The sequence below is a fragment of the Spodoptera frugiperda genome, chromosome 29 (genome assembly GCF_023101765.2).
Source record: "Spodoptera frugiperda isolate SF20-4 chromosome 29, AGI-APGP_CSIRO_Sfru_2.0, whole genome shotgun sequence".
Taxonomy (NCBI): Eukaryota; Metazoa; Arthropoda; class Insecta; order Lepidoptera; family Noctuidae; genus Spodoptera; species Spodoptera frugiperda.
The window spans coordinates 4246797-4259490 of record NC_064240.1 but is presented as its reverse complement, the minus strand read 5'-3'; the positions used below and the strand labels follow the sequence as shown (position 1 = coordinate 4259490).

The 12694-nt window shown below is 35.2% G+C and overlaps 1 protein-coding gene across 1 annotated transcript in view; it reads left to right on the top strand.

Annotated features, from left to right (window-relative positions):
- Positions 1–12694, top strand: part of LOC118268579 (lachesin-like) — a 32370-nt gene that overhangs the window by 12747 nt on the left and 6929 nt on the right. The window contains exons 3-9 of the mRNA XM_050706276.1: positions 172–376; positions 2654–2809; positions 3156–3284; positions 4771–4908; positions 6628–6777; positions 8179–8253; positions 9995–10093. Coding sequence (XP_050562233.1) covers positions 172–376; positions 2654–2809; positions 3156–3284; positions 4771–4908; positions 6628–6777; positions 8179–8253; positions 9995–10093 — 952 coding nt within the window. The remainder of the gene's footprint in view (positions 1–171; positions 377–2653; positions 2810–3155; positions 3285–4770; positions 4909–6627; positions 6778–8178; positions 8254–9994; positions 10094–12694) is intronic.

Sequence of the window (12694 nt, the reverse complement as noted above, 5' to 3'; positions counted from 1 at the left end):
ACTCCCTCTCGCCCAACGTAAGAGGATTTATCATGAGGATCGTTGGATGATTTTCTCCCCCTCAAAAAAAAAGACACCTGTAAATAGAACTTTTGGGGACGTGATATTTGTGGTAAAAAAGTCCTAAAGCTTGATACTTTATCTATTCACAAATCCTCTCTTGTTTCGTAGGTGGCCTGGCTTCGAGTGGACACCCAAACAATTCTCACGATAGGTCACCATGTGATCACAAAGAACCACAGGGTGGCCGTCTCCAGAAGGGACCAGAGCTGGTCTCTGACGCTACGTGACGTCAGACCTACAGACGGAGGGTACTACATGTGCCAGATCAATACTGAGCCTATGATCACACAGACTCATCATCTCCACGTTTCAGGTAAGGCTTTGAATTTCCATAATTAATTTATAATTGTGCCTTTTCATATTAACTAGCTCTATTCAAGAATTATAATATAATCTTTGAATGGTAGCGGAGGAATGCTCATAAAAAGTCATTGTAATAGGGATTTTATTGCCAAACACCACATAGCTACACTTTCCGTTCTGTTAATGATTTTACGACAAGGAAAGTAAAAAGTAAAGTACATATACACTTTAGTTTTTTTTTCTTTTATTCCTATCTTAATCAAAAGATGAAGCATGCATGAAGCTTCAGAACTCATATTCACAAATCATTTTTATGACGGATTTCGTTATTTTATCTATGTCTTGTATTTTTGTTTCTTTAATAACTCAAACAGGAGTTTTACTCATCTTAAAGTAATAAAAGCAAGACTATCGGCTTGTATTCCGTTGGTTGCTTCCGAAAGAACAATAACTTTGAATTATGGTCGCTCGGCGTCGGCACCTGACGTTTATTATTTTGAGTTTCATTAATTACTGCACACGGACTTAGCGCTTAAGGTAGCATTTTCATTGACAAACGGAGCGGATAGAACATAACTAGACATATCCGTACTCTTCAATGTTAGAATGTAATCAGGAATTTCACTATCAATCGTTTTCAGATAATTTATTACCTAATACGTAATATCATATTCAACCCACTAACTAGGGCATCGCTAGGATAAGCCAATTTCATCTTAGGGATAACCTGCGATCGGCCATTAGCCATTAATTCCATTCGTGTTACGTGTGACGTGTGCCTCAATAATAACCAATGGCAAATGTCTTCTGATTTATTTCGTTGCGGGATCCAAGACAGTCATTCATGTCCCTGGGACGCGCCGGACTTCAATGTTCCGGTGTTTTCATGGTTGTATTTACTGTAGATCCTGACTTACAGAAGTTGCAGCGGTGTGTGGTGTCCCATAAAAAAATAACCAATGGCTTCTTAATATCCGCCTTCGCTTATGAAAACGCAGTGTCCTAATCCGCCATTATGTCCCAAACAAAAGAATTGACAGTGCACCAGATAATTATTATTATTACTCTTTAGTCTCTCGTCGCTATTCAAATGTTCGACGTGCTTTTGTTTAATAGGTATTTAACGTAATGGCCTATCTAACTGGCCTTGTTTGTTATTGAAAACTGATTGGATGTTATTTATGCAACTAAAATAGGTCTATCATTTACTATAATTGTGTAACTTCAACGGTTTAGTGGGCAAAACTTCACTCCTAATCATATGATTAAATAGTATTGAATACTAGCTACAAGTCGTCCACTGCTGAACATAGGCCTCCTCCAATGACTTCCAGATTGGCCGGTTGGAAGCGACCTCCACACAGCGTTTCCCTGTGACCTTAATCAGGTCGTCTGGCCGCCTTGTGCTGGACGTCCTAAGATGTGCTTGCCAGTACGTGGCCTCCACTCGAGAACCTTTTTGTCCTACCGGCTGGTTCAATAGGTCTCGGTTAATGCACCATGGATACATATTGAAGACCACATTATAATTTACCAGTTCTCAGATTATATTAGACATTTTTTTACAACCAATATTGAAAAAAATAATGTACCAATCTTGAAACAACAAAAACGCTGTCGACATCAGCTCTATAAAATTTTCTAGCAGAAATTCCTCTAATTTCATAGCCTTTCTTGCACGTTTACCTACCTAGAAATTTTGATGAAACATCGTATATACGGCAAAAGAAAGTTACATATTGTCTGCGAAATTTATAGTATTTTTCGCTTGAGTAAAGAGTGGATACCTGTAACCTGTAATATAAATGATTTCGCTTCTCGAGAACGTGCCCTTGAAATAAATTTGCTAACGTCGCTGTTAAACAGTGGCAACTACGACTAAGGTTTTTCGATATGCGAAATTATCAGTAATAGGCAGTAGGTACTGAGTTACAGTAAGAAGTGGGGCAAAAATGGGCCGGCTCGACCGGCATTTATACCACAGCCTAACAGAAAACCGACAAGACACAACACTTGCGTTATGTTTCGTTGTGTGTGTGTAAGGTTACCGGAGCCTCAGTTACCCTCCTTCCCAATCTTCCCCCCCAATACAACCCTTACCATCAGGTGATCCGTCTGCTCGTTTACCGGCTTATATCATAAAAAAGTAATGGTTTTTGGCATTGGACTAACCATTCCTTCTTAACATAGCGAAAATTACTAATTGCACCTGCGTTCAGGGTAATGAACTACTAGTACTAGTAGGTAATGCTTTTTTGACCCAGACCTCTTTATTTTTTTCACCCAGTGCCACCAGATATCGTGGACTCCGACAGCAGTGGTGAGGTCTTAGTTTGGGAAGGAGACAACGTGACTCTTCACTGCGCTGCTTCAGGGACTCCACAACCAGTCATTTTGTGGAGAAGAGAGGACTCTGCTGCTTTCAACATTGGGACGGAATCTGGTAGGTAAGAGGGAGTCAATCTCTTATCTGAAAGAAAAGAAATTATTCCTACTTCTTATTCTGTTTTTAGAAATGTCTTCTTGGTAGATATTCTTCAAAGACAAGATCTTTCTCTAAGGTGACTAAATTCACACCATATTTTAGTATCAAAAATGTGTCAACAATGCACACATGAAATACTTTCAACAAAAATTTTATAAATTCTTTTCCAAACGGTACAAGAGTAAAGTTACACGACTTATTGTTTCCTATCCTGCTTTTGTCACTTCGCCAATAATAAATGTGTAGCATTGTTGTTCGTCCGCATCGTCGCACAACACTTTGGGAGCCAAACACATTTTTGCAGTCACTAAATGGAACGGACCTTGGCTGAATCTGACATCAGTGTCGCGAGACATGAATGGCGCTTTCCTCTGCATAGCTTCGAATGGAGTACCACCTTCTGTCAGCAAAAGGATCCTTCTCCACGTACTATGTAAGTGACTATTAATACTCCATGCTGCTGCAATCTCTCACGGACCAGAATATACGATGAGCATGTTTCCATTCACGAGCGGGAATCTAGTTTCGGGATGAAATATTATGTTGTACCTGTCTGGAGCGTTTGGGATCTAAATATTATATTTATTACATCCTTTTAACATTTTCGAGCGTCAAAATGTGTGGCGCTCTTCCTTATATGCTTTATTCCGTAATTGATTATAATTGTGTCATATAAAAATAGTTTTTCTCTATGGGTTTACACAATATTTGCCTTCATTAATGGTTGGTAACCTAACCATAAGTAAAATCCAAAATGAAATACGAACAAAATAACAAAAATCACGAATGTATTCATGCAAATTTTATCAATGCATTTATCAAAATTGTTTCGATTAGACTAATTACGAAATTACGCCCACTTTCCTAGAAATAGTTTTGTAGTAGGTCAGGTATGTACCTATGTGTGTGTGTGTGTGCAAAGTCAATTCAGTAAATAATGTGGATAGGCGGTTGTGGCTAACCAGTGGATTGCCAAAAAGCCTCGGCTGGCTATTCATGACGATGTTGTGCCGATACTAATGTATGAAAAGGTTACCTAGGTAGGTAACCTTTAAAATAAGTAGTTTATGAGAGATAAGGAATTCACGTAGTTACTTTAGTCCTTACTTTTCCAAATAAAACCTACACCATCATCAACACTCAATTGGCAACGTGTTTATAGTATGGGACTGCATGTTGGAAACTAGAGAGGGGCGTGGTTTCTAACGTCCTGCGCTCCTCGTAAAGTGTAAAGCATTATGTTAAAAAGAACTCCAGTTATGACATCTCTTTGTATTTGCTTCAGTAACAATCAATCTCTTAAAACTTTATCAAACTTAAGTTTTACTTACATGCATTTAGTGAAAATTTATTTAAATAGTTAAACTCTTACGTACAAAGAATGTAAATATTTGTTCTAGCTAGAAGCATCCATTAATCAAAGCTTTGAACTAGGTATTTCAATTAGAATGTAATGTGTGGAAACTTTGGAATTTTGAGACTTGTTCCCTTGTGAAACGGTGCTCTGTAATCGAAGTTTCTCATGTGTTTTGTTTTCAAACTTGGCTTTGTTTATGGGTAAAAATAAATTACAAGGTAAGTCATGTTAAATATAATGATGCGTGTTAATGCCGTTGATAATTCAGGAAGGATAGAATTAATTGTAGAATCAATTTTCTCTCTTTATGTTCTTAGTGCAACTACCAAGTAGCAGGCACTATCTCTGGTTAGACCAATCCGAATGGTAAGCGTGGATATTATGGCAAAATCTCTTATGTAGAGGAAGGACATCTACAACAGTGGATGTTGCGGGTTGTGAAGTTGGTGTCTTACGTATGAAAATATTTTATTACTTATACGTATTATATTCTAATTCTATATTCTTTTTAATTCTGAATTCCTTACTGCTTCTTTAAATATGAGTTTTATCGTTCTACCAGGTAAACCAACGGCTAGGATTACACAGAAAATGCTTGGCGTCTACGTGGGCGACACGATGCAACTGAAGTGCAAGATCGAAGCGAACCCTACGCCTAATGTGTACTGGACACATATAGACTTTAATAAACTTTATAATGGTGAGTTTTTTCACATGTATTTTATACTTAGCGCTATATTTTTTAACCGCGACAGGGCTATATATACCAAAACTAGCTACTTTCGGCGGTTTCACCAGCTCGGCTCCTATTGATCATAGCGTGATATTTTATAGCCTAAAGCCTTCCTCGATAAATGGTCTAGTCAACACAAATATTTTTTCAATTCGAACCAGTAGTTCCGGAGATTAGCGCGTTCAAACAAACAAACAATCAAACAAACAATTAAACAAACAAACTCTTCAGCTTTATAATATTAGTATAGATAGACACCAGAGTCCGTACATCACACCGCAACAGTATCAAAATGGAACTCTAAGTACTGGCGTCCGAGCTGGTCGCGCCGCCAACCGGACACCAGTGTGAATAACTCTCCATAGAGCTGTAAACTTACATTTGGTTGGTAACGGCGACCAGTCGCGTCACTGTGGTTTCCCGGTGAAATATATAGCCCTTAAAGCCTTTGACTACCAATTAGAAAACTGTTACAAGGCAAATCCTTCGTTGACGTCGGTCACCCGTTACTCCCCTGACTGGCGATTTTGATAACATTAATAAGATTTGTAAATCTCTACTTCTGATAGACGGACAAATTGTTCACAAAATGGCTAACTGACGGACAATTGTATTTTGACTATTAAAGAACCTCATTCTTCTCAAAGAAGTCATTCTTTAAAAAAGTTAGGTAGGTAATCAGATTTAAATCGGTTTCGATTTCAATTTCCATAACGATGCCATCATCGTTGTTTTTATATTTTTTTACTAAATTGTCAAACGATAAAAACCATTCTAAACTTACTAAACATTGCTTTTTTACACCTTTTATTGATCCAATTCTGTCTATAAGCGTAGTGATCCTAAACACCCCGGGATCGCTAATATGTTAAAAATAGATACGTACCAGTGCCAATACTCAATAAAACTGTATAAAATTTTATTTTTGTTCCAATAATAAAATAAAAATAAATAAAAATGTTAGGACCAAAATACTTATAGGGCAATTTACATCTGAAAATTGCTACATGAGTAAAAATAACCCAATATAAGTAGATATCTAATGTATATCTCTATATTAAAATTTATTTTTATGAGTTAGCTATTTCTTTTTTGCATATTAGATACATCTAATGTCAAAGATAAAACGAGAATAGGTTTTTATTACATTGTACTTACTTATCGTTCGTTTTGTTTCAAATATTATCAAAATATGTAAAAGTAATATAATATAAAGTTACGATTTTATCTCTATGTCTATTTAGCTTTGAAATTTTATATGAGTGTTTACAATTCTACTTAGTACTTACTTTACAAATAAATATTTGACGGAGACGACAAGTGTGGGCGTTATATTGGTAGAAGTAAAACAATAGTTTGTTCATAATAAAATAATTGTTTATTCTCGTAAACTGCACTGTTACTTAATTTGCCGGAGTCTGTGTTTCCTGATGTGTATTACCTGGGTATCTTCAAAGCCCGAGTGAATAGGTTGTTTATGGGCAGACGTGCTCCACCGTAGGCCACATCATCACTTGCCATCAGGCGAGATAGCGGCCAAACGTCGACCCATCAAAAGTAAAAAAAAAATTAAGCTACTGATAGACCCAGCATTTTCTACTACTCTGAGAAGAAATGCCGAAAAAATATGTCAAAAATTCACCGTACTTAAGCCCTTTGTTACCAACAAACTTTATTTTCAAACAGGCTCAAAACACCAAATGAGTATAACGTCACAAGGGTACAAGCATGTAGCTGTACTTCGAGTAAGGAACATGTCTCGAGATGACATCGGTTCCTACTACTGCTATGCTGAAAACTCTATGGGGTCCACAAGGGATGACGTCACTGTTTATAGTAAGTACCATAGTTTTGTAAGCTATAGGAAAACAATATGATTGCACAGTTGGTGCGGGGGCTGGGCAACCGGCTCCCGCATGGAACAACTCTTTGTATGATCCACAAATTGTTGTTTCGGGTCTGGGTGTCATGTGTATGTGAACTTATATGTTTGTAAATGCACTCACGACACAGGGGAAAATCCTAGTGTGGGCAACCTTTAAAAAAAGTATTCTATTGAAAAATGGTAATTTATGACAATGACAGATGTTATTTGAGGGGGAAAATCATCAAATGTCTCCTTCCACACTGGGTGAAGCGAGAGGGAGTGTCAGACTCTTACTGACTAAAAACCACCCCGTGCTCCTGCTCTGAGCTGGGGCTACGGTTACTTATGGCGCTTTTTTCAAATCTTAGTAGCAATATTATAAAAGCATATTATATTTTTGGTTTCTGGATGGTTCAATTTAAACTTCTGTTGAAAAGTGAGTGTAAAAATAGTACCTATGTACTTACCTCTACCTTTCGACTTTCAACAATAAAAGGTTACAAAAATAATGTATCTACCTAAGCATGAATACAAATTGTAACAAAACGCCTTACAAGATATGAAAAGAAAAAACTTACATCGCGAACTAGCGATAATATCAAATTTCAAATAGTGTCGGCGCTTGCCGCGTATATTGCTCTAATACCCGTTTTCAGAGTCCTAAATACATATTTTTCTATCAGTTGATCCAAGAATATGAGAGTAGCGTGTGTAGTACAGGTTTCATCTCAACAACTTTCGTTTGCTTTTACAAGGGAGAATAGTACTTATTGTTTGAGATTTAAGAGCTGATTTTCTATTACTTAGCGCTTTTGTATTTAATCCAATAAGGTTACATTTGCAATGGCCGAATCATTATGTTGAATTGAACGCGAATTTTTAAGAATAGTCCGGACATATTGTCTTTAATTGATTTGATGATATATTTTATTTTAAGAAATGATCATTCAACGACAATTTGGCTATTCTATAACTTTCAAATCGAAAGATTGAAGTGATCTCGATCGCCGTCCGCCATGTCATTGGTTGTGAGAATAATCTCGACCAATGATGGGCCAGAATACGAAAGAGCTCACTTTGAAAGGTTTTAATTCACAGTTACAGAATAGCTTTGCAAATCTATTTGACGCATAAAAATGACGTCACAATTTTATATAAAAATCTATAAATATTGAATTTGACTGATTGAAATCTAGTGTCCTATCCGATGAATATTAAATTTGACTGATTGGAATATTTATCTAGTGTCCTATTACCATATGAGATTTTACCAAGCCTGAACTGTACACGTCACGTTACACAGATAACGTAGGAAAGCTTTAAATATGTCTTACCTGAAGTTCCTGATGCATAATAAAACTGTTTTATAGCTTTAGCAACCACCACACCGACATCAACCGAGCTAACGACTGTTGCAGAAGATACCACGACGCCGGTGCACTACTGTGAGTATCCATTAATAAATATCTATGTATTTTTTTATTGATATGATGTATATTGTATAATATATAATGTTTTTATTTATATGGAACGAATTCAGCTAGCAAAAAGTGGATGTTGGGTAAATAAAAATGTCTCAAGCGAAAAACGAGCTGTCAGATTATCTGATGGTAAGCAATCGGCGTATCGAATGGATACCCGCAACACCAGAAAAGTCACTTTGCTGGCTTTTTGGGGATTGATTATGATTTGTGATTTAGGAATATTTGTGATAAATTGCTGCTACTCCAGTAAAATTCGCATAATACAGATAATTAATAATCTAATTATTTCTTTCTAAGTACAGTTTAATTAGATTTTCACAAAAATATTAATTTAAATAGCTTCGTTCTCCAAAAACCTCGATAAACAAAATCTTTTTTCAAATAAATTCATGAACAAAGAAAGAAAATGTGTACTAAAGTATTTAATTTAATAAAATGTATCCAATATGGCGCGAGCTGCTTCGTAATTTTGCAATATCTCAATATGTCGACGCCATGTCGCGTTCTTTAGTTCACTCACAGCTGGCTCTTTAGTGAAACAACGTTTTTACTTTCAAAAATGTCAGAAAGTTATTATAATTATATTCTAAGCTTACTCTATTTCCGTGACTTAGCTTTAAACTGAATATTTTTTTATAAAAAGATAATTAAGTCATGAGAAGTCTCCCCATGCGGTATAAAAATTAAGAGTAACATAACATCATTACTTTTAATTTGTTATTAAAAAGCTTTTTACGTGTTAGATAGATGAGAAAGCAACTTAGTATTTATACGGAAAATCTCGAACTCATTATTTTTTCTTATTTGCTAGTCTATTGTTAGATATGAGTGGTCAGTATTCGCCAGCAATAGTTACACTGAAGGGAAAATTTATCTCTTCGTTAAAACAAATAATAATAATAGAAAAGAAATGCCACCTACAAGATGACTATTTTTGGCCATCCAACAGACTCGAATAATAGGGTTTACCCACACATATGTCGAAAAACTCTACAAAAGAGTTTAAATATAACTTCTAAACGTTGAAAGGATCTCAAAATTTTTGTGTTTAACCAACACAAATGATCAAGAGATATCCATTTTGTGAATGAAAAGGGTATTTATATGATTGAAAGGTCGGATAATCCTCTTTTGTTGGAAGGTAAAGTCGTGGCAACTTGTACAGTTGGAAATAACTGAGACACCCACATTGTTTGTTCCATAATTGTACTTGAAGACTGTAATAAAATATTTCAGTTTGTACCTAGAATTTAATTTAATAGAAGGACTTAGGTCTTTGGGAATTAAATATAGGAATCTATCTGAGTGTTTTAACCTTTGTATTCAATGGGTTTTCAAAAACCTTACATCTATTCTTTCAATAAAACAAAAGTACATACCTATTATCATAAAACTTATGTAGTTACTTACAAATTGGTGTCATTTACTTTTTACCTAAAAAGGATCAAAATTCTTCAACCGCCGTTTACAGTCATTTAATGATTACTTAACCCAGTCTTTAGTCATTGTTTTCTATACAAAATCGTAACTAAGTAAGAGTTTAAGTAATGTTTTTGAGTACACAATAATGGCATTTTATAATAAAACAAACTAACAACAACAACTAGGTATATAGTTTTATTGGATTGTACACTAGTTTATAAGTTTTTAAGATGTACCTTTTAATAAATAAAACAAACGTCCGAATACCATTTCCAAACAGATGCAGAATTAGAAGTAAAGGACCATGATCCTGATCTCCACTTCCCGGACGAGGATGGCATCGTGGTGGTGCTGAGCCAGCATCAAATGCAGAACTTGGGTATGTGATCATCATCACTACATAGTATAAAACAAAGTCACTCTTTTTGTCTGTTTGTCTGTATGCTTAAATCTTTTAAATTACGCAACGGATATTGATGCGGTTTGTAATAGGTAGAGTGATTCAAGAGAAAGGTTTATATGTATAATTGGTTTTAACCACATAGTTCCCGATCTCGCGGGATCTCTTCAAAAATGAGATGTGGAAGATATTCCAGGGAACTCTTCAAAAATCAACATAATGAGCTCTGCGTTTGAATTTAATAGATGTATACTCACTTAGGGCATTGAAAAAATAGTTTAAAAACGGACTTAAACTAACTTAAAACTAAAGAAAGCTACGAATTACGAATTTATAACAATTAAAAAAGAAACTATATTACAACCTATCCTCTATGCTATAATAACCAAGCTTAAACTAAATAATTTAAAAGAAACGACTTAAATCTAATCTAATTAATTTATAAATTAGACTTACAATTTTATTAAAAAAACTAACTACAGTAACTACTAATAATCGATATCAAACTAAACCTACGTTAAATAGTTTAACCAAAAAACCAGGAAAACCCAACAAATAAACTTATTAATTGACAAATACAACGAAACCAATTTAGAATATACGAAACAGCAGGACCACTACAGACAAATAATCATACGACTGATAATACACTTTTTCTACGATAGTACCGAAGCGCTCGGCCGATACCCAACCAAATGAATGTAACGAAACCATAGCGCGATCTATTTCGATCCCAACGCCATCTATCGAGGATAAAGACAACTTGGATTATTTATTTATACTCCGTTCGGGCATTTTCTTTGTACTAAAAGTTTAATTATATTGATATTATTTTTTTCATACCTTTTTACTATTTATTTACTTTTTTTCGATGAATTAAAACAATAACATGAACCGAAGTCGTGTAACGATCGACATAGAATTATTTATAAATAATTTATTTCTTATTTTTATTTTTTGATTTTTGAAATAAAAATATATCTATGTCCTTTCTAAGGTTCTAAACTATAACTGTACCAAATTTCAACCAAATCCGTCAAATAGTTGCGGAGATTAATGGTATAAGCATAGAATGTTCGACGTGATTCTTTAATTTGACATAACTTTTTTATTTATGAACCGATTGACATGAAACAAACACTAAATGTAAATTTAAGCATCCCACAATATATTTGTGAAAACCGCATCCAACTCGGATCAGCCGTTTCTGAGATTAGCGCGCACAGACGAACAGACAAACAGACAAACAGACAAACAGACAAACAGACAAAAAAAAAGTTAATTACATTTTTGGGTTCGATATCGACATAACAATAACCCCTGCTATTTTTTTTATTTTTATTTTCAATGTACAGACAGCACTTTTCTACGATTTTATTATATGTATAGATACATGCCTAATATATAACTAATGCGCCCATGCGAAGCTGGGGCGGGTCGCTAGTTAGCGTAACCCATCTCTCTCTATCTCTCTCTCCATCTCATTAACTAATAGTCAATATTCTTCTCCATAGGAATCTATACTTTGGAACGAACAAATAACTTGACTAGAGGACTGACCGACAGACAGATATTTTGTTTTTTTTTTCTTAATGTTGTTATATTTGCTTTAACGTTCAAAAGTGCCTTCTCGGTTTATTTGAAAAAATAAACCTTGACTTTAACCTTTTGAACGCCAATGGCATGAATAGATGTCATGCGCAAGCGTGCCCTGTGCGCCACCGACATCTATAGATGCCAAGAAACAGATCACAGAGAAAAACAAAATAAACACATTCGATAACATTTTAGAATCCCTAATATTTTCAGGGTTATTTCGTTGAATTTGTGGCTTAGCGTGGAGGGCACAGCGAAGCGTTTATGCTCTGGCGGTCAAAAGGTTAAAGCCCCGTTTTAACATATTCATAATATATTTGACTGCACAATAATTGATCATGTGGTTATCGCGAAACAACCATTTGTTTGATCCACAAATTGTTATAGTGATATTGAAAGTCAAAGTCAAATCCTCTATTCAAATTAAGCCATAAATAGGTACTTTTGAAAAGTCTACGTACGAAAAATGCTCACATAACCTCACGCCTATCTCCCATTGGGGTAGGCAGAAGACAATGGAACACCAATTTCTTAACACCTACTTAAATAAGCACATAACTCTCTATTTAAGCGTATTCCAGTCTTCTTTAATAAAGGTCAAATTGATTTATCACATAAACTTAGGCTACCTGCCTCCCCCATGGAATATTACTGTCGTAAACTTGTAACTTCGTTCTCATTCACGATCGGCTGAATATTCTTACGTTATGAAAATGTTCAAGGGTTTTTGATTCTTTTTTTACATCATATTGTCAAAGGCTTTTCACAAAGGACGGTGGAAGAATCGATTTGTTCTGCCTCTTTACGTTTTTCATTTTTCGCTTTTTATTTGTTTGAGTTTTATGTCCAATACTTAATTGAAGTACGTCGTTATCATTGTAACATCTCGCCTGTGTTTCCTAAGGGTAGACAGTGAAGAACCCAATTTGGTTGGTTTATGATCTTAATTACAAGGTGATGCTGATTTTGATAGCGGAAAATTTT